This window comes from Montipora foliosa, chromosome 11 (genome assembly GCF_036669935.1).
Source record: "Montipora foliosa isolate CH-2021 chromosome 11, ASM3666993v2, whole genome shotgun sequence".
Lineage (NCBI taxonomy): Eukaryota > Metazoa > Cnidaria > Anthozoa > Scleractinia > Acroporidae > Montipora > Montipora foliosa.
The window spans coordinates 8379240-8403159 of record NC_090879.1 but is presented as its reverse complement, the minus strand read 5'-3'; the positions used below and the strand labels follow the sequence as shown (position 1 = coordinate 8403159).

General features: G+C 37.8%; 1 protein-coding gene across 1 annotated transcript in view; it reads right to left on the bottom strand.

Moving 5' to 3' along the window:
* Nucleotides 1-23920, bottom strand: part of LOC137977704 (heterogeneous nuclear ribonucleoprotein L-like) — a 44907-nt gene that overhangs the window by 7491 nt on the left and 13496 nt on the right. The window contains exons 3-20 of the mRNA XM_068825014.1: nucleotides 22344-22392; nucleotides 20986-21024; nucleotides 20487-20554; nucleotides 19276-19372; nucleotides 18480-18565; nucleotides 16771-16867; nucleotides 16559-16634; nucleotides 16390-16443; nucleotides 14061-14129; nucleotides 13485-13556; nucleotides 13293-13352; nucleotides 12661-12822; nucleotides 12184-12284; nucleotides 10890-11011; nucleotides 7800-7907; nucleotides 6985-7013; nucleotides 6430-6503; nucleotides 5198-5252 (exon numbers count right to left, since the gene is read on the bottom strand). Of these exons, the coding sequence (XP_068681115.1) occupies nucleotides 5198-5252; nucleotides 6430-6503; nucleotides 6985-7013; nucleotides 7800-7907; nucleotides 10890-11011; nucleotides 12184-12284; nucleotides 12661-12822; nucleotides 13293-13352; nucleotides 13485-13556; nucleotides 14061-14129; nucleotides 16390-16443; nucleotides 16559-16634; nucleotides 16771-16867; nucleotides 18480-18565; nucleotides 19276-19372; nucleotides 20487-20554; nucleotides 20986-21024; nucleotides 22344-22392 (1418 nt within the window). The remainder of the gene's footprint in view (nucleotides 1-5197; nucleotides 5253-6429; nucleotides 6504-6984; nucleotides 7014-7799; nucleotides 7908-10889; nucleotides 11012-12183; nucleotides 12285-12660; nucleotides 12823-13292; nucleotides 13353-13484; nucleotides 13557-14060; nucleotides 14130-16389; nucleotides 16444-16558; nucleotides 16635-16770; nucleotides 16868-18479; nucleotides 18566-19275; nucleotides 19373-20486; nucleotides 20555-20985; nucleotides 21025-22343; nucleotides 22393-23920) is intronic.

The following is a 23920-nucleotide window of genomic DNA, read 5'->3' as shown; positions in this document are numbered from 1 at the left end:
TCAAGTGCAAACACGTTTCGACATATTCCAGGGGTTTCAATAACTTCAGAAATAGCCGTCCATGATAGCCCATTGAAGGCGGCAGTTTGACAAGTTTATGATAGCATTTTTAGTGAAAATCAAGGCAAACTAGCCGGCGGTGTGAGGTAAAGCAGGCGGCGGTATACCGCCGGTAACCGGCTTCTATTGAAACCCCTGATATTCCCCTGCATTAGCCTCCGATGCAAGCTAGTTCCAGTCCAGTACTGAGAATACGAATAGGGTCTATTGGTAGAGCACTGAACCGGTAAAGCAAAAGTCGTGGATTCAAGTCCCGTTCCATCCCGAAATCGTCTCCATTTCCTTTCGTTACTGCTCAAGTAACGTTCGCAACTGCTATGATCAACAACATTTAAATGCTTCTTTCTGCAATTCAAATATGCGTCTTCCACATTCTAGGCTGTAATCGCGGCAACATTTAGGAACAAATTTTAAGACAGATGGTTTAGAAAACAGGCCCCAGTTGTTCGAAGGTTGGATTATTTTATCCGGTGGATAAGTCGCTATCCAGAGTATTAAATACGTTAAATGCTGCACAATTTTTTTTTCCATACGCCTTTACTTATTGAAGGCAGTGTGGCCCAGTGGTTAGGGCGCGTGCCTTGAGATTCGCATATCGCGGGTTCAAGACACGTTCCCAACACTCGTTCAATATTTGCTCCTGGTAGTCCCTGGTTCAACTTCCAAGCTGCACTTGTAAATAACCGACTGGTTTGCCTCCGGCCAGTTGGGTTTCTTAACAGTTGTTGTTGTTGTTGTTGTTGTGTTCCGTCGTTTCGTGAATTGTGTTTCATTGGCTCTGAAAAGCCCCTATGGGGAGCGGTCAATTAAGTATGTACATGCATTTATTACACATAACATGGGAATTTTATTCCATAAAGCTCATTTGTACAAATCTATACGCTTTATTTTCACATGTGAAAAAGGCCTATACAGCCAATCAGAATGGCGTACAGCTATTTCACATGTGGAAGTATAACCAATCAACGATAGCGTTAAGGCGTTTCCATGTCAATCACTCGTGCATCTCGTGCAAATCGTGCAAATCGAACTTGTTTTTGAATTACATCAAATTTCCATTTGGTTTTGTTGTTAGTGAGTTTTTGTTTCTAATTCGCGTTCAGAAAACTATTTTAATGAAAATTCTCATGTCATGTGTAATAAACAGTTCACGACATAGAAAGTGCTTTGTACGGGGTTTTATTCACTCGTTGTTTGTGTTTGTGTCAAAAACCCTCACTCGCTCGTTCCTCGCTCGTTCGGGTTTTTGACACAAACAACTCGTGCATAAAACCCCGTACGCTGCACTTTCTATGACGTAAACTATATGTATGTACATGTATGTATGTACTTAGACGTACGTTAGAATGTGCATATTCACGGTTACGTGCAGAAATACAAATATCTTTGCACAGACTAAAACTGTCGGATATATGTCATTCACTGGCCAGGCCTCGAGGACACACTCGAGAACGAGGGCACTGTTGTTTCCTATACGGACCGACCTAGGCCGGTGAACAACGGTTTTATTTATTTCTTTATTCCATCTTTAAAGGGTGGGAGAAACTACTACGAAAATAGGTACGCAGTGAGTACGTTTGGTAGTGCGGTAACTTGACACACTGCTGTATTCCATAACTGTCAACTGAGCTGCGTTTTGTTTTCCAGGAAGTAATACGTAAAATACTAAACCCAGAAAGATCAAAGAAAATAGATGGGCATCGAGAAACATTGGCTTCGAGGCTGACATGAAGTTCAACTTCTTTTTCACAGAAAGTTACAGCGTGTACTCTTAGCGTCTGACACTTTAACGACAAAAGATCATTGAAGTTAACCCTGTCCGGCGGGGTTAGTATCTGGATGGGAGACCTCAAAATATACGACTTGCTGCCAGAAACATACATGTAGGACCGAAAATTATATTTTCACGCTCAAAAATGCGAACTAAGCATGGTACAGATTTTGTCAGCCTGCTCTATGCGAAACAACTATTGATGCAAAATTAAATAAATATTGATACACAGTTTTAATTAAGGAAGAGCAAGAGGAACTATTTAGGAAAAAAATTTGCGACATGAAAACAACGTAAATTTTGTGCCTCGAATATAAAAAGTTACCATCAGCAAAAGATTTTTGCTACCTTCAATTTTTCTTTTGTTCTTTTGGCTGCACAATTGGATACATCTACGGCACAATGACGGCAAGATTGGATTGGATTGGATTGTTTTGTTTTTTGCCAGTTTTTTTTCTTTCAAGTCTAACAACAAGTCAATTCAACAGGATATGTGCGAATTCAACACAAAGATCACAATCGTCCAACTCTTGAGGTTTACCACTGTTTCTGCAAAGTCAAAAATTCACTCTCCTAGACGAAGATGTTTATCACCAGGTAATTTTGGAAATAGAAACTGTTTTATTATTCATTTTACTTATTCATTTTGGGGCTCTTTTGTTGAAATTCAAGCACGTTTCCAACAGACCTGTTTATTTCCATGTTTCACCCAGTTATTTTCCGGTGCGTCTGTTAAATGACATGAGGATTTGAAAAGGCTTTCTTTTCAACTTTGTTTTCTCTCTCACCTAACACACTGGCGGCTTCCGCTTCTCTATTTTTTCATACTGATAATTTTTTTAAAAGAAAAGTGGAGCGAACATGAAATTGCATGAATAAATTGCAAGAAAGGTTATCAGTGAAATCAACAGACACAGACTAGCCGATACAATCTACATGTCCTTGACATGTTTACCAATCAGCAAAAATTAGTAGTATTGCCGAACGTACACTCTATGACAAAAACATTTCGACACAAGTGAAAACTAATTTGAGATTTTTTTTTCTATTACTGGGCAACATTTCTGAGCACAGCGCCGTTGGAATTTCAACACAAACAAGATGATGAAATCTACATTTTTTTCTGATCGATCGCAATGATAAACATAAAAACAGTTTCTACTGTTTTTCTTTCCGTTGCGAGGAAATTACTGTTGAATGTTTTTCAATCAGGGCAGAAAAGTTGACCCGGTCTTTGAGAGTAAAGATATTATGGTCGACTGGTGAATTTTTCTTCCCCGTTTATTTGACCTCCAGAATGTCTGTGAAATGTGAGCTTCCGTGACGATCTCCGTAGACGTGAAAAGATCAGAGTGATTTAAGAATTTAAATATGTCTGTTAATTTGACAAAACGTACTCAAACAGTTTTCATTCTCTTTTCATTAAGAAAATTCAGAGAGGAAAAAGGGCGACAAGCGGGCCGCAAACAAACATCAATTGTTTTAATTCAAGAAAACCGTACATTAGTTTTGTAATTCATGCACGCGCTGCAGGCCTAGAAATCTTACACCACTCACTCACTCGCTCAGACAGACAGCCCCAAGCACTACCACAAAAAAACTGGAAAAGCAATAATTTTATTTTAAACATTGTCTCATCAACGATGAGATGAATGGGGGTTTTTCTACCTTTTGTGAAGTTTCGCTGTCAAAAGTCAAGAAGCCATTTCAATGTTGTCAATGTCACGACAATGACAACGTCAGCGTTGCGTCTGCGAACTGAATAGGGACCTTAAGATTTACGACGGCGAGAATTACAGAGCAAAGTTATATTTCAAGGTGACGTTTTCGTCCACGTCGCCATAAACAGTTTATGGAGAAAAGGAAAAAGCCATGAAGCTTGTTTAAAAATTTTCCATTGAAAATGTGTTTTCAGAAGCACAGTCATAATTCGTTTTCTGGCTTCACTGCGTTTTCCAGTTGCTGCCCCAAAATAAATTTTAGTTCATTACTCATGGTGAACTTCAGTGTTTTTTTTTTCTTTATCCTTTTCGTTTAGGTAACAAAATTCGCTTTCGCTGTGACAAGTTTTCGTCAGAATCCATCGTTTTTCCTCCAAAAGTTCAACAATACCACTGTTCTTAAAGGCCCGGCCAAACGATAAATGTTAAACGATCCAACATGCTGGTTGCTTGTTGGACGTGGCGAAACGATACCAAACAGTTTGACAAAACATGGGACGCATTGGGTTGTGGGTAAGGATATTTCCCAGCGTACACCACGTTGTAACATCCACGGATGTTTGCAACATGGCGGAGAGGAAAGAGAAATTTAAGCGTTGTTTATCAGTGCATGACGAGCTTAAAGAAACCGAAGATAGAGCAAGTAAACGAGGTAAAACAAGAGAATGGATTCGAAGACGACAAGAGAGTGGTTATTTTACCAATATTGTTCGAGAACTAGCCGCCGAAGACACGCCAGCTTATCACCAGATGATAAGAATGACATTCGAGGACTTCATCGTGATATTGCGATCAGTTTCCTCGTCGCTCCAACGTCTTTGTTTTGGTGTTTCTTGCTAGACGTTTGATCGATATTCTGCACTGCTTCCTCGCTCGCTGACATTTTCAAACTACACTGACGCAAGCAAACGGTGTCTATGGTAACGACTGAATTTGCAGTCACAATGCGCGTGCGCGCATGCAACATGTTGTTGAGACTGACCAAACGAACAAAATTTCACGCATCCAACATGAGAACAAAAGAAATGTTGCACGATGTTGGATCAAATGTTTGATACTGCATCAAACATGTTCCAACATCATCCAACATGTTGAGTGGTCATCAAATACGGTGGCCAAACGATAAAGTGTTGGTTCACTCAACTTGTTGGATCGTCCAACATTCATCGTTTGGCCGGGCCTTAAAGCAGCAAGCGGCGAAAACCTATTAAAACAAATTAAAACTTCGCTCTTCTCTTAGCGTACTTGGTTACCGTGACCGTGGTCAAGAGATAGGCAAATTCTGCCCGCTCCCGCAGCCAATCAGATTGCTGGATTCTCAGGATACCGCCCGCTCACGATCAAAGAAATAAAGACTGCCTTATCCTCCGCATAAAGTTACCCGGTCTTCGGCCAGGAGTAAAGTAAATGAAAGACATAAGATCCAACAAAACACTTATCAACGTAATAATGAAGGCAAGCTTGAGTTTGAAAATTTGTGCGTCTTAAAATGTCTATCCTGGGGCCCGTTTATCGAAAGTCCCAAGCTAAGGTGGTACTGTAAGTTCAACTCCTGGAGAGGGGCATTCGGATTTTTCTCGAGAACACCTAGGATGATCGACGATAAATACATCTTTTAAAAAAAAAACCACCTTGACGACCTCACCTTTAGAAAAGAACGTCCCTTTGAGCGGGGACAAGGATCCCGCTGTAATGAAAACCTGCAACAGACAAAGATACCAACATTGGCTCAAAATAAATACTATTATTAAATTTCCAGCCTCGGATAATGCACTTCGCGAACTCTGATTAGGTTGACCTTATATGGTAAATGATTGCGTTTAGCGTTGCTAAACTACATTTTTTTTCACCGGAAAGCAAATTTTCTCTTTGAATAAAGAAAAAAAGAAAAAAAATCGTTTTTGTGGAAAGTTTGGATCAATTCCGACGTTTAGAAGTACGCAAAAAGGAAGAAATGTTTTTGTGATGAGCCTGCGTCTGTCTGACAACCAGGTATCACACAACATCGCATCTTCATCAAGTTTTTTCGATTTCGCTCGGATTCTCTCGCCTTTTTCGCTCGTATTTCGTACTTCCAAACTTTTGGAGTTTAAGGAATTCAATAAAACAAATACCGGTATTCCATTCGCACTTGTTGGATACGAGACTGGTTATAGCCAACCCGGCGCTACGCGCCTCGTTGGCTATTTACCATCTCATATCCAACGCGGGCTCATGGAATAATTGTTAATTGGTTCGGACAGAATCCACGCTGGCTTGGCATAAATACCACTTTGGTAAAAATAGACACGCAATACGTACGTGTGGTAGTGCAGTAACACAGCGCTGTATCGTGTCAACTGAGCTGCGTTTTGTCTTCCAGGAGATTCAAGCTATCTTTGAGTAATATGTAGCCCTAATAGTACACGTTTTTATATGGCACGATATTGTTTTGGTACCGTATATCATTACAGTGCCATGGTAGATGTCTTAGGTAAACAGCCCCCTGAGAGAAGGCATGTGGTTACTAGTAAAATACTAAATCCCAGAAAGATTGAAGAAAATGAAAGAGAATCGAGAAACATTGGCTTCGATGCTGACATGTTGATCATTTTCAAGTTCCCTTACAACTTCTTTTTCACCACAAGTTTGAGCGTGAACTCTGAGCCTCAGTCATCATCGTCGCAAATTCATGCCGATTTTGGGGCTCATTTTGTTGAAACTCCAGCTTGCTTTCAGCAGACCTGTTTATGTTCGTGAGTTATGAACGAGCTACGGGCCTACTTCCCACCACGGTCTTACAATCACTCACTCACTCTTACAAACTCGGTGACATAGTATATATATGCACTACCACAAAAATCCATATAGGGGTGCTCCGTTGCGAGACGGGCTCACCTCTTTGAGTGCTTCCACAGTACAGTTGGGTGGGGCATTGAAAAAATGAAGCATTCTCGTTGGTGGTTGGTATCCTATGAACCAGTTAAGAACTACAACATTGCCTTGTTCTACAGTTTGGCATTATCTTTTTAAAGAAAATGGCACAGCATTACTTGTCGGCTTCGACAAAAACAACACAATTTGTAGAACTTAAAAGTGCACAGTGTACATCTCCCTTCAGGGCTTTCTTTGCGGCATTTTGGGGCCCGTTTTTTGAATAATACCACATGTGCGTTTTTTTTTGTTTCTGGCGCCTGGGGACTTGTCGGGATTGTTCTGTCGTTCGAGTAGGAGTTTAGTAAAATTAAACCTCAACATCTCCAAGAGGAGTTCTGTTTCTGTCTCTGAAGACTATTTCCTAGGACCTGTTTCAAAACGTTTTCAGGATGTTGAAGAAAAGCACGCTCGAGACAATTTACAATAGGGTCTCGGCTGTTTATCTGAATAGGGCCCTCTTACATGGGTCTTACTATCACTACGCATGATCAACAACTCTGTCAAATCAAAGGATACTATTTTTCAGACTTTGTCCCTCTGGTAGACTGAAAAACAGAAAACAGCCATGTTAACTAGAACAAAGACAGTAAACAGCCAACTACAATTTTTCCAAGGTGGCATTAAAGTCTAGAACTTGTTGGGTCAAAAAAACCAGTTCAAATAAATAGATTTAAGCGTTACTGGAGAACCTCAACTGGAATGAAAAAGCCAGTTGGGTATTTTCAAAGCACCATAAATTGACTTCAGGACAAGAGTCCATAACCAGAAGCCTACAAGTCCAATACTGGGTCCAAGTAACGACATGGGCCTTATTCGGGAGGCGGCCATATTGGCCATAGACAATAGATTTCGTACCCTGAACCTCGAATTGAAATGTTTGGGAACGAGTTTTGGAAGGGCAACACAAAAGTTCTTGATCCCTCGGGTTTCAATTTTGTAAAAGAAAAAAATGAAGAATCACTCATTCTCCCTATCCAGCAAATTTCCCGGTAGCTGCCATCTTGAATACGACACGTATTACGGTTGCCCTATTGTTCTGACGCCGATCTTTGGTAGAACAAGCACGTGGCTAATTGTCATATGAGACTACGACAAAGAAAAAAATAGAAAAACGGAACTCGACCGATTTTTAGACGTGGTCGCTCAACTTGAATTTCCTGGTAGGGAGAAAAAATACGGAAACGGACCGTTTCCGACCGTTTCCATGCCAATGGTCCGTACTGTAAAATCCCGACCGAAAGGTAGCCGATCAAAGTGCTTCATTTAGGCTGAGAATTGCTTGCCACATACAAATGTCGTATTGTTTCATACGTGGCTACTTTTCCACTTACTACTTAAACCGGTTGTTTCTGTTATCTGCAAAGTTCATTGATGATGGTGTACCATCTGGCAAAGCAGTGATCACAGAAGAATCTGCTATAAACGGATGCTTGGAGAACCTGAAGGAAAAACAAGTATCAGTAATTTTGTGCGGTCTCACCATAAAGTGGTAACACATCATCAAAAAGAGGCACGCATTGCGTACGTGTGGTAGTGCAGTAACACAGCGCTTTATTCCATAACTGTCCACTGAGCTACGTTTTGTGTTCCAGGAGATTCAAGTTATCTTTGCGTTATATGTAGCTCTAATAGTACACGATATTGTTTTGGTACCGTATATCATTAAAGTGCCATGGTAGATGTGTTAGGTAAATAGCCCCCTGACAAGACATGCGGTTACTAGTAAAATACTAAACCCAGAAAGTTTGAAGAAAATAAAAGGGAATCGAGAAACATTGGCTTCGAGACTGACATGATGATCATTTTCAAAATCCCTTACTTCTTTTTCACCGTAAGTTTAAAAATGAATTCTGAATGTCTGACAGCTTTCTAAGAAAAAAGTTCACAAGTTAATCATTGTCGGGCGGGATTAGTATTTGGATGGGTGACCTCAAAATACAGGACTTGCCGTCAGAAACATATAGACCGAATGCATAAATGGCGGCCAAAAAAATATTCTTTTGTTTATGTGCTAATTAGACTCACTAGCCTCGCTCTCAAGCAACATTTCTTTTGTATTTTATACATGCAAACGAGGCTAGTGAGTCTAATTAGCACATAAAAAAGACAATATTTTTTTGGCCGCCATTTATGCATTCGGTCTATAGGACCGAAAATTATATTTTAACCCTCAAAAATGCGAACTAAGCAAGGTACAGATTTTGTTAGCCTGCTTTATGCAAAAAAATATTGATGCAAAAGTAAATAAATATTGATACACAGTTTTTAGAAAGAGCAGAAAGACGTTTTCAGGAAGTGACCATCGAGAATAAAATATTTTGCCATCAGCAACAAAATTTGCGACATGAAAGCAACTTAAATTTTGAACCGAGAGTATAAAAAGTTACCATCCGCGAAAAACGTTTTAGGAGATTTTTGCTACGTTCAAATTTTCGATTGTATTTTTGGCTGCACAAATAAATCGCAAAATCGAAAGTGACATCGAATTGAGCGGGCGCCGTGATCAAGTTAACTTGCATGTTTACTCGCGAAACAAAGGATACATGTGTCAAAATGATGTCAAGACACTGGGTTTTTGTTTTAGTTACTTAAGTTTTTTTTTCCTTTTCAAGTGTTATAAAGATTGACAAGAAATGTGCGAATTTAAAACAAAGATCACAATAGCCCAACTCTTTGAGGTTGACCATTGCTTCTGCAAAGTCAAAAATTTACTCCTAGTCGAGGTTATTTATCACCAGGTAATTCCATCGTTTTGGAAATAGCAGCTGCTTTATTATTCATCAGCGTCACAAATTCTTGCTGATTCTGGGGCTCATTTTGTAGAAACTCAAGCCTGCTTCCAACAGACCTGTTTATTTTCGTAATTTAGGCACGCGCTGCGGGCCTATTGGCACCACGGACTTACACTCTTACAACCCGGTGACAGTGTGTAGTGCACTACCACAAAAACTGCATTGATGCTACCATCTACAATTGCCCCTCCCACGGTATGTCACACTTATTGGACTTAATAGACACAAAGAGATGTTCAAATCTGCAGCCTACGAAGTAAGAACCTCATAGATTCGATAAATCAAAATAATTGTAACTCCTGTAAGATACGTTGCTCGTGAGTTAGTTGAGGATATTTACTTGTCAATTTAATATATTTCGTATCTTATAAAGATCTTTTTTTTTCTTTTTTAATGCTTTATTATTGATGTGACTACAATCTTAGACAAAACTCTTGGGAAAAATTCCTGCTTAAATATCATTTGACATATACTCACAAAGTATATCGGTCTCCCCGATACCAATGTTTGATAATGTGGTGCAAAATAACGTGAAAGCCTTTGGCCGTTTCTAAACCAACAATGGATTAGGACGAGGGGGAAAAGTTGAGAAAAATTTAACCGTTTATCTCAAAGACAAATAAGGGAATGAGCACTTGATAGTGGTGTGTCAGATTTCCCCAACGAGTCTGTCCAAGATTGTCCTTACTCAGTGTCTCCAATTACCTTATATTGTCCAAATACATTGATACCTGAATAAAGTTGATTGTATTGTATTGCACTGCATTACTTGTATTGTACGTATGTGTAGTCTATTAATAATGTTGAGGTTCAAATGAGACCTTTAACTACAGAAAAAAAATTAACGGTTATAAAGCTAAAGTCGGAACTTTCACCGATCAACAGCATTTAATTATCAGAGATGGATGAAACAACCATAGTGAGCGAGTCTCTGTTCTGCAACACTCAATCATCAGCTCGGTTCAACCATACTTTATTTCATTCATACGGTATTTTAAACATTTTACGTTCCTTTATTTTTGCACGTATTACTTCATAACTAACCTGAATTAATTGTATATAAGCTCCACGCTGAATAATTTTCTTATTCCTGGTGATGTTGTTGATTGACAAAAGCTCGGATTTTAAAATTTAAACTTTAATTTATTACAGTAGTTAAAGAGGGCTGGAGCAGTGGTGAGGGCAATCGTCTTCCACCAGTGTGGCCCGGGAATAGGCCATTTCCTTGTTCATGTGTCTGCCTCCTCTTCAAAGCGAGTCTAAGTGCGAAGTTTTTGTTACGAAAATTAGTTCTCATTCTTATGTAAAGTAGAACTAATTACCATCACAAAAACTTCGCACTTAGACTCCCTTTGAAGAGGAAGCAGACATGAACTCGGAAATGGCCTATTGATTCCCGGTTTCGACGCCATATGCGGGTTGAGTTTGTTGGTTCTCTACTTTGCTCCATGAGGTCCTTCCCCCGGGTACTCCGGCTTTCCCCTCTCCTCAAAAAGCAACATTCGATTTGATTTGTTCTGATTTCAGTTGATTTGTAGTCTCCCCAATTAGTAGAGCACTCGTGCGCTGAATAACCTTGAGACTTAAAGCGATTATTATTAACAACATACAAGCAATAACATGACTTACATGACATTAATTTTCGAATCAAATAAGATTGCACCACTCAAATTCCTGATGATCATTTCGGAAGCAACTTTATCAGACATCTGTACCATGGCTGCACCAAGCTTGTTGGTGAGGAACTTTACCTTCAAGGAACAAAATAAAAACTTGCACTAATCAGCAGCTGCACTAATCAACTCTAATGGAGCAAAGATACTTAGCAATGTAAATGTAGTTGTGTGAACACAAGTGCGAACCTCCACTTCAACAAAAACTAAATTTTAATCACAGGAAATAACTGTTACAGTCAAGTCAATCTAAACTATTTTTAAACAATGCGTTTGTATTCGAAAGAAATAAGTTTTAAATTGCTTATGTTTGTTTTCAAATTTCGTGGGCGCCACCATCTTGAATAATTGTGCCGTGTTACGGTTGCCCTATTGTTATTAGACAAAAGCTCTTTGTGTCAGAACAATAGGGCAACCGTAACACGTCACAATTATTCAAGATGGCGGCACCCGCGAAAATTGAAAGTGAAATTCAGCGATTTTAAAATTCACTTTTCCTGATATAAACACTCTTTTAAAAACATAATTTCCTTCGGTTTAAAACTTATTCTGTAGTAAGATTCAATTCAATCTAAACTATTTTCAAATAAAATGCTTGTATTCGAAAGAAACAAGTTTTAGAATCGCTTATTTTTGCAAATTCAAATTTCGTGTGCGCCACCATCTTCAATAATTGTACCGTGTTACGGTTGCCCTATTGTTATTAGACAAAAGCTGTTTGTGTTAGAACAATAGGGCAACGTAAAACGTCACAATTATTCAAGATCGCGGCACCCGCGAAATTTGAAAGTGAAATTAAGCGATTTCAAAAATTCACTTTTCCTGATATAGACACTTTTTTTAAAACAATTTCCTTCGGTTTAAAACTTATTCTGTAGTAAGAGCAGAGGTTCCCTTTAAAAGTCCTAATTCAGGGGCTGGGTTCACTTTAACCCTTTGACATCCAAACGGGCTGAAACTGGCCAGACTTAGTATTTTACTCTGTTTAACGCCAGACGATTTTACTCGTCAATGGGGAACCCCTGGAAGTCAATGGGTTAAGCCTCATTTTTGAAGAAAATAAGAGTCTCTTCAGAAATTCAAGTAAAACATTCACAATTACACAATAAAAAACATTTTATCACCAATGACCATCACCAAAATAATGCAACAGACTCACTCACAAAAACTAACAAACTCGGAAATCTCCTGTTAGGGTCTAATTGAGATTTATTCAGTAGGATCACAAATTATTAACGTTCTGTCATTACCTTGACCACATTACCATAAAGGCAAAACAGGTTGAATATTCTCTCACAGTTCATCTTTTCAGCATTCAATCCATAGACCATCAGCACACAACCAGTGCCACCTGAAGAGCAAAGTACAAGCGTGCTGAACAAATTTCGCTATCCAATAAGGATAAATTCTACACTTGTTTAACCTAAAAAGGCTAATTGCAGTAAATTAGATACTTGCCCAATTCTGACACAGTGTCCCTTTAGTGTCTAAGCCTTTGCTTCCTACAGCACATTGTATTTCTAATGACAAGTTGAGTGTCTAGGGTAGTGTCATTTTTAGGTAAGGTAAAGTCTGCCACGAGTCTAGAAGGCCCACCAGGCCGGCACTTATCTCTGGTTTCTGTAGCATGAAGCGACTGGAAATATTTTTAACGGCAGATGATTTTACTTTTCAAAAGAGGTTGGCTCCGGGTTAAAAGGGTTACATTTAGTCACCCATAAACTAACCAGCATTCAATGCATGTGCAATGCCATTAAGCTGTTGCTGCTGTTGCTGTTGCTGGGTCATGCCAGGAAGAGCTCCTAAAATGCCACTCTGCGGCAACTGATACGGTGAGCTTCCCAGTATCCCTAGCTTTTTGACAACATTCTCCACTGGTGATGTACTGCCTGTTAAGGTAAAAAGAAATTCAATTCAGTCCATGCCACTTTATTTATCATACAAGTATCAGATACTAGACTCTGAAAGTGAATGGTTTATGTGAAATGTAACAGACACCTTCTGTCACCAATCAATACAAATGTAGCTCTTAAAACAAGAAATTAGTAAAGTGGGTGTTTTAAGGCAGTCTATCAATCATAATCATTAATATCCTTTGTCCTTTGACACATGGTTCTTTTAGGCTTGAGGCTTTAGAAATCCAAGAACAGCCTTACTTTTGGATCAAAGCCCTGAAAATCTTATTACAGTCTTCTATTTAATTACTTATCAGCTCTCCCAAATGGGCTGTTAAAATTTAATGTATACTGTACTTCTCCTTTCCAATAATTGATCATTCTCATAGCTAGTTAATAAATTCGCAATGTAAAGAGCTACGTGCAGTCAAAAATAATGTTCATTATCCGTAACTCATTCATACCTGAAGTAGGACTCTTTGGTGGTGGAGTGCTGTGGAGAGAAGCCACTTTTGCCAGGATACCTGGAAAAACACAGATACAACAAAATTAATATTAATTAGAATAGTTCTTTAGTGCAAATTTTCATGTGAATTGTGATGAAATGCCATTCACTGATTGCAAGTGAGTGAAACAGGCAAAAAGGAAAATCTTACTCTGAACAGTAGGAAACTGTGCTGCCCTTGCTATGGCTTCATTGGAAATTGAAAGCGCTGATCCATTCAAACCTGCAATTGATTAAACATTCAGTCACTGAAAAATCCTTCAACTTTACTCTATTGATTGTCCACTCTATTGATTGTTTGGTTTGCAATTCAGCACATTTTTTTACTTTACTTATTTCAACTTTGGAACCCAAAAACTGTATGAATAAAATCCATTTTCAAGAACGACAAATACAATTTCAAACATGGTTTGGTTATATGCATAGTAACTTCCTTAAATAATCTGACACCACATTCTCAGCCAATCAGATTGTGTTACGTTGTCGTGTACTGGCACAAGTCCATCCATGAATGTAGAGTGGCAGCAATTGATTTTGTGTGGCTTTGTTATGTTGTTTACCCCTTAAACCACTACATAAATTATGTGTATATGTACAAAGAAGGCAATAAAAACTTGATTAATAATTCCTACACACTGCACTGCTTCTAAATCTGTCGTGATTGGGTAAAAGGTATCTTAAGTTTGGTCTTAATCAATATTAAAAACCACTTTTAATAATCACTTACTCATTTTTCCATTTAATAACACACTGTCTGGTGGTGAACTTGAAAGAGGGGATTCACTTGAATCATTTCCTGTTACAACCAAAGGTACACGACACTGTTGGTTCAACTCACTGATAAAAACAGTGACAATAGAATTTAAAAGGTGGTAACGAATTTCTATTCATTCCCCTTTTTGTGAATGGAACAGTTTTTCTGTTTTTGTTATTGTCACAATTTCAAAGACAAAAGAACTTTACCCTTAGGACCTACTGATGTGTTTTTTAGGGTGCATTGCTAAGGATGTAATGGTTCAGTAATTTCGGAGAATTCCAACTTTTGTAAACCAATGACCATAAATATGATGTCTTCGTGCCACACCCATGGTCCCGTGACCAATAAAAGAAAACTCTAAAATTTGTCTACATGCTACACAATTTGAGTATTTAATCAGTGGTTTGATAATTTGTATTGGTTTTTGCATCCAGACAAGCATGGTTTTCTTTGTGACTATGAAAAATGTTCTTTTTAGAGAGAGATAAATGATACTGAAATACCTATAACATTTTTCAAAAAAGATGATTTGAAAAAATCAATACTTAGCTATATTCTGGGGGGTGAAACGTGCAAAATAAAAAAACTTAATTCAATTTAAAGACTTTAAGAAAGTTATGACATTTTTTAATTTCGAAGACATGTTTCGATGTTACAAACATCATCGTCAGTACAAAATATTTGAAAAACCGTTAGGACTTATATAACAACTAGGCGAAACTTGCATAATTAAATATGATTAAGTGACAAGAAATACATATTTGAGTGAGTTACAGAGTATTAGAAAGAATGTAGAGCCTAAAGCGTAAGTGTCAGGTTTACGCTTTAGGCTCTACATTCTTTCTAACACTCTGTAACTCACTCAAATATGTATATCTTGTCACTTAATCATATTTAATTATGCAAGTTTCGCCTAGTTGTTATATAAGTCCTAACGGTTTTTCAAATATTTTGTACTGACGATGATGTTTGTAACATCGAAACATGTCTTCGAAATTAAAAAATGTCATAACTTTCTTAAAGATAACAATTTAAAGACTGCCGGAAATTTAGCTTTTTCTCAAACCAGAAGTCAGTTTGTTTATGCATGCACAGTTAATCTGAGAACAAGCGTGAGGAAGGGCGAGGAAAACCTTCGAAGCAAACAACAATTAGGAGATTGTTATAAAACTTTCCAGGTCAGTGAGTGGATTTTCTGGTCAGCTCATGATATGATGACGTCAGTTACCGGAAGTATAATTTCACCTCCTTAGAAAAGCGTGAAAAATCAGTCTGTGGGCCCTTAAACTACACTACCAAACTTTTGAAAATCAACACAGTAATTACAGTGGCTCAAAACACAACAGTCTGTCTGAATAAAAAGAGTGTGAATAACAATTTGGCCCCTAAACCATATTATTATGGTTGTGGGAGAAAAATAATTTGTACACTTCCTTTTTCTCATACAAGCATAACATTTAAAATTAGTAGTCTTCCAGTCATCTGAGATGACCAGAAAGTGTAGCCTGGTTACCTTGGGAAAAAAAAAACAATGGCCAACCCAGCAAAAATAGAGAATAAATTAATCATAAGCAGCACCCAACTTATTGTCGATTTCAATTGTCAATGTGGGGCAGTAATATGAAATTAAAAGTGATTAATTTGCTGCAACTGAGCACTTTCCCATGATTTGAATATCTGTAATTTTTACAAAATTGTTAGATAAGAAAATTCAAGAGACACTATCACAAACATGAAGGCAATGGGAAAAAATGCGGCTAGTCCTAGTTCGCTTGCGCCTCTGCTATTGCAAATAACCACTAAACTATCAAGGCAACTTTTTCTGGAATTGTAAATTTTGAAGTATTTAAATACGAGTAGCCATAGCTAACCACTAAAAAATTGGCACTTACAATTAAAATACTGGAGACCAACACCATTTAAAATGGGTTTTTAGACTTAAATTGCTGTGGATCAGCCTTATTCAAAGCCACACTCTATGGAGATCAAAGACACCATTTTGAAAATGCCAAGACTTCCACAAAAACCATAGGCACGCGCTACAAACTATGGGATGTTCAAGCTTGATCGCCATGTGATTTCATTTCAACAGAGCATTCATTCAATCCTAGGGAGTTTCCTAATGGGTAACCAAGGCTTTATCAAAGGAACCAAAGTCACAGGTTTGGTTGCCCAGCTTTTGTAACAGGACAACCTGGCCTTTTTTAAATTTCACTGGCATGGCATTACACAAAGAGAGATAAGCCCTAAAGAAAAACTTCAAATTGTTGGCCATTCTCAGGTAAAGCAGTAAAATTACCTGAAATTGCTGACAGAAGACCAGCACCCAAAAGTGCTGTCTTGCTGGGGATCCCTGTCAAAAAGATAGAACCACAAATATCATCAATTTTGGTAAGCATGATTCTCATTCAAACTTAACAAAGCCAATTCAAAAATGAATTAAAACAAAATTTTGCTATGCAACCAACCTGAATTATTGCTCAAGGCACCTGTGTAGTCCCAGGTTTCATCATCATTCTTAAAAACATTTAACTTCTTCGCTTTCTAAAAAAGGAAAGAAAAACCTGCTTCAAATTCTACAATTTGTTGGAGATGTTTGATTTGCTTCTTGCCTATCAACAGTCACAAACAAAAAAGTGATGTATGCAGTAAAAAAACAAAGTTCTTTTCTTTCAGTTACCTTTGAATAATCAATTTTGAGGGTACAACACCCTGCATAGATATCCTGTCCATTGAGTGTTGCAAGAGCTCTCTGGGCTGCCTCGACATTGTCAAATGTAATTAAAGGTTAAGGAAATATTTTATGACTCCCACTGGATATGTCACACCTGTAAACAGTCTCCTAGTAACCCGGGCTGAATTCTAAAGGAGCGGCATCTCTTTACAAAAGTTCTTTTTCGGGATTCTCAATAGAATTTTGAACAGCCATGGCATTTTCTTTTTATCAAGAAGCTCAAAAAGGTTTGGAACATGACACCTGTGAATGGCCTGGTCTACATTGTTCCAAATGCAATGTGGAAGCTACTTTTTTCGTTGTGAGAGAAGCCCTTTGAGGTGGCTCGAAATAGTTTCTCCTTTTTTCAAACAAAAATAAACATATTCTGTCCTTAGATACAGTTAGGGTAATCATATCAAGACGAAATTTGGCCAGGGTATTAAGTTCCCATCATAGTTTTCTCACATCACATTTTCTTCCAAAATAACGTTTCCATGGCAACGATATAAGGCATTTCTTTGCACCTTAAAATCAAGATATGTGCACGTGCGAGTGGAGTTACAGGCCAACACAAACAGATTTAAGTGATCATTAAACAGTTTGTGTACAATTTTCGTAGTTTTCATGAATAGGAGATGTCTATTTATATTCCATATTCATAGAAATGAGAAGAAAGGTGAACGAAATTGGCGATATTTGTTTATTTCTGGAGACCCATTTTGAATCATGAGCTGAAGTGAGTGGCTTACGCGCGCATGCTCAGCTAAAAACCCTTTCGAGCCTCCTTAAATACAGTAATAATTGTTCAGTCATTCTGCGAACAAATCAATTGATTTGTTGCAGATTATTAAACATGAATAATAATGATAATAACAATAATAATAATTTCAAATTTATGGTGTATCTTTCCTTGGAGAATTAAAGTGGTACTACGACCAAAAAAACAATTCTTTTTTTTCTTTGGATTTCAAAACTATGTTAACTAAACACTAACTGACCCAAGTTTTAAGTTCTGATTTTAAAAGGACACCTGTTTATTTTAACCGGAATTTTCTTATTTATTGGTCCGCCATTACTAACTTTAAAATCTTTAGAGAGCTGGGTCGAGGCGAAAATGACGTCAAAGACTCGCTAGTTTAAGAATGCAATGCGTGTATATGCGGCCGAATTAATATGCAGCACGGGAGTTTAGGGCTTTCAGACTTTTAAACCGGTGTTTTGCATATGTAATAAATTGCGTTTACACGCTAAAATTTTAAGCTAGTGAGTAAATGACGTCATTTTCTCTAGATCCAACCCTCTGAGGTCCAATCGGCCAGTTTTGAACGTGAGTAATGGCGGACCGTGAAATCCAAAACTTACACTCAAAATAAACAGGCTTTGGATAAAACTCAAAGCTCAAAATTTTGCCAGTTAGGTGTTAAGCAAACACGCTTTCAAAATCTGAAGAAAAAAAGGTAATGATTTTTTGATCATATTACCACTTTAACATCTAATAAAGAATCTCTGAAACATTTCCTCCTTCTTCCAGGTATTATGCTACGTAGTAACAGCTCACCCACCGATCTCCCCTAGGTAAATACCTTTTCTTACTACTTTCCCTGATGTAAAGACTGCTTAATAGACCTCTACCCTCAAATTTCATATTAATATATTTATACTTAAAAGGATATTCAACCAAAGCTTGTAGGCCATTTTTGTGAAATATCACAATTCTTAAAACCTTGCCATGAGGGCTGCATATTTTATGAAGCACTTTCTGCAAAAATAAGGCAGTCAATTCATGTTAATCTCAGCATAAATGTACACCTACAAGGACCATAATAAAAGGCAGCCGCATTTCTCAAAAGCAAAAATCACCAGCTGATTTATTGTCTTGGATAGTCACCATCCTGAACTGTTGGCCACCAGATATTTTATTTTCCTTCCTTTTTTTCATTTTTCAAAGTGTTGAACGAAAACAGTCTCTATGAAATGACCCCAGAATTCTCTAAAGTGGCGCCTGTTTTAGCCATCATCCCCTCAACATCATGCTTAGTGGACCACATTGGGGCAAAATTAGCTAAATAGCCTCGCTATCGTGAGCGCTCTTGTGGCAACAAAGTACTTGCCAACTATGGACAAGACATTGTAAATATTTTTGGACAGTGCCACTGAAGGGAGCACTTTTTCTCTTAATAATATTATTTTTAGACATTTCACATCATTAAGGGGACGTGCCAATATAGGCCATACATAAAATGTACATGTACGATGTTTGTTTGAAAAACTGTTTCCAGAATTTTAACTATTTCAGAAAATGTCAGAACTGTGAACCTTTTTGTTTTCCTTGCAATTCAAGTGCAATTATATCTTAATTTTCTCAACGCTTAAAAGTTTAGGCATTGTGAATTTTTTTCGGGCCAAGAAGATCACCATCCCCCAAGACTGAATCAGCCTATACACTATGATTTTTATACAAGTACTTACCACAGTAATTGGATGCAAAGGGTTGATTATTGTAAGAAGGAGTATATTGCTTGCTTCAGAACTTGCTCCATTGCTGTCCCCATTTAGGACTTTATCCCTAAGGAAAAAAAATCCCTCAATTTAACCTTTCCCACCAAAGACTGAGACTTCTAACGACCACAATTTTACTGGTCAATTGGGGGTGCTTTAGGTGTGATAATCCTTATTTATTTCTTCCTCAATGCGCAAGCAGGTGGAATTCTGGGAATCCTGCACTGGAAGCAGGCGGAATTTTTCTTTCTTGTCTGCCAACCTGAGAGGAAACCGAGTCCTGCTTGCGAGAACTTGTGTGACAAGCCGACGTTAGGACAAAAAGTAGATTTTTTTGAATCCTTTTAAATGTTTTAATTAAACATTAACAGTGCTGTTTTACAAATCACTACATATTGTGAACAGAAGCATCGCAGGCCAGCCTTAAGCAATGGTTCCCAGCCAGCACATCTTTTTAGGAAAAAAAAATATTTATGTTATTCACAGGTCTTGGTCTGTCCTTATAGGGTAAAACTGTGCCCTCAGTCTTAAGCACGATCCCAGGCCGCATACTTGAGACCTCAAGCACAGTTTTTCTCTATATGGACCTCCCAGACATTGAATAATATATTACCCACAGACTACTGTATTCACATTTCTTTTAATATTCCCATTTCATTATTAAAGCCAACCAAAATAATAATTATCTGGTGTTCAACATTCACAAGACCACATCAGCCTCTCTAGGATGTCCAAAATTATATTCAAGAATGGAAACAATACATGCAGCTTGTGTTAATAATAAATCATTTTATTAATGAGTAACCAAAGATTGGTAGTGGTCTGCTCTAATAATAATAATAATAACAATAATAATAAATTTACAAGTCTGTTTATACTGGGAGACGACTACTCGAGATAACAAAATGACAATCATTTTGCCGACATCATTCATCACATTACTATGCAAAGCAAGCAAGCAAATGGAAACTCAAACCAAAGCACATAGCAATGCCCCTGGAAACCTCCCTGGAGTCCCCCTAAATATCCCAAGAGAAACCAGTGTATTAATTGGCTTGGTTTTAACTTTACCTACATATTATTATAGTTAGCCTCATAAAAATACCACTAATTATATACCGACAAACAGATTTCTTCAACAAAACACTACTGCTAATAATATCTTTTTGTTTTTTTCTTACCTTTTAATTTCCTGACTTTTTGAGTAATTCACAAACATTTGTCTACCAAGAACTGTAAGCGTGTTTGACTGCAATAGAAGACGTTATCAATACAGTATTAAAATAATAGCAAAAAGATATTACAGTATAATCTAAGAGACTAACACAGACAGCCCTGTGATTAAGTTTTCAAATGTACAACTTAGCCATAAGCAAATTATGGGCGAGTGGGTTAATGTAAGACACTACAGTGTAATTGCTGTGTATACCCTTACATGTGACTCGAGAGTTGAAAGAATATTACGTACTTTAGACTTCTGAAAATAATGTGGCATACTTTTCAGGATTATGCAGGTTAATAACAACCCAATATTCTTAACAACCAACTCGTACTGATATTTGATCTTTTCGAAAACGACACTTACCAGAATGGGAATCCAAAGGCACGCTTCCCAAGGAATATTTGTTTTTAAGTGAGGAAAGCATAGATTTTGATCATCACTAACAAAAAAAAGCTCACCTGGGAATATGATACTAGAGCTATGGCAGATTCAATATCCTGATGTAACAAAAAGAAAAGAACAATTATTTTTATTAATATTGATTAAAGGTTAATTATTGCATGACCAACATTACATGCTTAAGAAAATGATGAATGAAGGAACGATCCTCCCACTTAGGTACCAAGAACAAAGAAATGTATCTCAACCAAAGAAGCCTGAAAGAATTTAGGGCTTCACGGGGACCCAAGTGACCGTTGCAGGACCAAAGTGGTGACCTCTTACTGAATAGGCCTTTTGCAGCTGGGGTCACGTGACCAAATTTTTCCTAGAGAATTTTTATATTATGGGCTATAACTTAAAGAATGCCAGAAATGGAAAGAGCACATCGAAAATACCAAAATGGCCAAGTTTAAGTCCCCTGGAATGAAAGACTAAGTTTAGATGACAGTTTGAATTTTCGAAATTTAATTTACAAGGTCTTGCTCTCCAGCAATATTTTCCATACAAATTTTCTTATTCTTTTAAAACTTCAGACTGTCATAAGATCTCACCTTTTAATGATGGGGGCCTCAAATTTGGCCATTTTGATATTCTCGACATGCTTTTTCCATTTCTGGCATTTGTTAAGCTATAGCCCATAATCTTATGAAAAGTAGGTCACGTGATGGCTTAGCTGCAAAAGGCCTATTTGCATGTGATTAATTAACAACAAGCTAAGGGATTGAGACTTACAGATTTTACTCTGTCTAACGCCAGACGATTTTACTCGTCAACAGGGGGAATCCTGGGATCCCTGAGGAGTGAATGGGTTAACTTTAACCAAGATCAGATGCACACCATCTTGTAGAATGAGGAACTTCTCAGGGACATTAACTTAGCATAAACTATGGATACCATGGCCAATGTTTTACATGTACATCTACTACAGACCTGATACAGGAGCAGGGTTGGAGCAGTGGTAAGAGACCATTGACCACACAACCAATTTAAAGTTGGCGATTCATTTTACTGTCAGAACAACACTCTCAAAATTTATTATGTCTTATTATCTCCCTTTCTAATTATACTATTTTTTTTCTCTTTAAAGATCTGTTCTCCTTACTTAATGTCCTCAAAGGGAACCTAACTGAACTGGAGACTTACCTAAAAACTCTCCGGTCATTTAGCATCGAAGATCTATAATATTATTATTTGTTTGCATGTATGTGCCAAAAAAAATGTAAATTGCAATGTGCAAGAGTGAATAAATAGAGTAAGTTAACCCATTCACCCCTAAACCGGCCATACTTAGTATTTGATTCTGCTTAATGCCAGACGATTTTACTCGTTCACGGGGAACCCCCAGGAGTCAATGGGTTAAGTCACATCAACTTACTTCAAATTCCACCAATGCTTGTCTAATCTTTGGCAATAATGTTACATACCTGTAAAAAAATCCAAAAATTACACTTGAGGCACTTTGCATAGCACCACATTCACAGTGTATTACAGAGACAGTGGAGCCAGAGATGCTGGAATAGAATAGAATAGAATCTTTATTTATCCACGATAGGAGTTAAAGCTAAAAAGCTTGTGGGGTCGTGTACTTAACAAAGTAATTACATTTCTAAAAACATCCTAAGTAAGAAGCTATAATACAGTAAAACATTAACATTCAAATTTCCAAATTTTTACATCTCAACTTAGGGGGGAGGGAGGGAGAGGGAGGGGGAGGGGGGCACTGTAGCGACTGATGAAAGCATCCCTTTCCCATATTCAAGCAAAAGTAAAAGACAGGTAGATCAAATTTGTTTATGTTGTTTGTACACAAAAAATTCAGTATTTTAAGGAGAAAGCATACAATAACATTTCCAAATCAGTTAATATTAAGTATTGCCTTATGGTGCTCGCCTTCCAGCTCCATTTCCTCCCCAAATATAAAATGAGCTGTACAGAGTGAAACAAATAATCCGAAATTATAATGTTCTTTCCTAAAACATTTATGATTATACATGCACAACAAGGTCCACCTCCATGTGTACCGTCCTGCAATTCCTCATTTTATGGACAAGCATGCGACAAGGCTTCATCTGGTCACCTCTTCTATTTGTTATCCTACTAGACCGGGTTCTGAAGAATGCACTTGATGAGAATGATATGGGAATAGTACTGGAAAGAAGCCATAGCCCCCATTATCGTCAGCAGAGACTATCAGACCTCGATTTTGTCGACGTCATTGCATTGATAGATGACCCAGAGGCCAAGCTGCAGAATGGACCATCACAATTGGAACATTTAGGAGGAAAAGTAGGGTTAACAGCAAACGCAAAGAAGACAAAAGTTAATATGCCAATATCCAAGGAGCCAACTCCATTAACCATAAATATAGGGAATGATGAAACAATAGAAACAGTTGAAAAGTTTGTGTACCTTGGTGGGACCATGGCCCATAATGGAGTCTTCACCCCAGAGCTAAACTATTGCATAGGGAGGACCGCAGCTGCCTTTAACAGATTGCTTCCAGTTCTCACAAACAGTCATGTAAGCATCAACGCCAAGGCAAAACTATTCTAAGCTGTTGTGCTAACTACACTGCTGTATGCATCAGAAACCTGGAATACGACCGTTCAGGAAGGGAAACAAGAATCTGCTTTTTATAACCACTGTTTGAGGAGAATGATTGGAGTGACATGGAGAGATTACATGTTGAATGATGAATTGTACAATGTAACTGGGCCAACCCCCACTCATTGAGCTACTTTGTACGAAGCAGCTGAGCTGGTTCAGTCAAGTAATCTGGATGGATCCAAAAAGATTGCCAAGGAGAATATTATTTTGGGAACCTCCTGTAATGCAGCGACTGGTACATGTATACAACAGATGCGATGGAAGGACAGGATCAGACAAAATTTAAAGGAAATAGACCGTATTCATAAATGGCGGTCAACAAACATTATGCTCTTCAAATTTGGT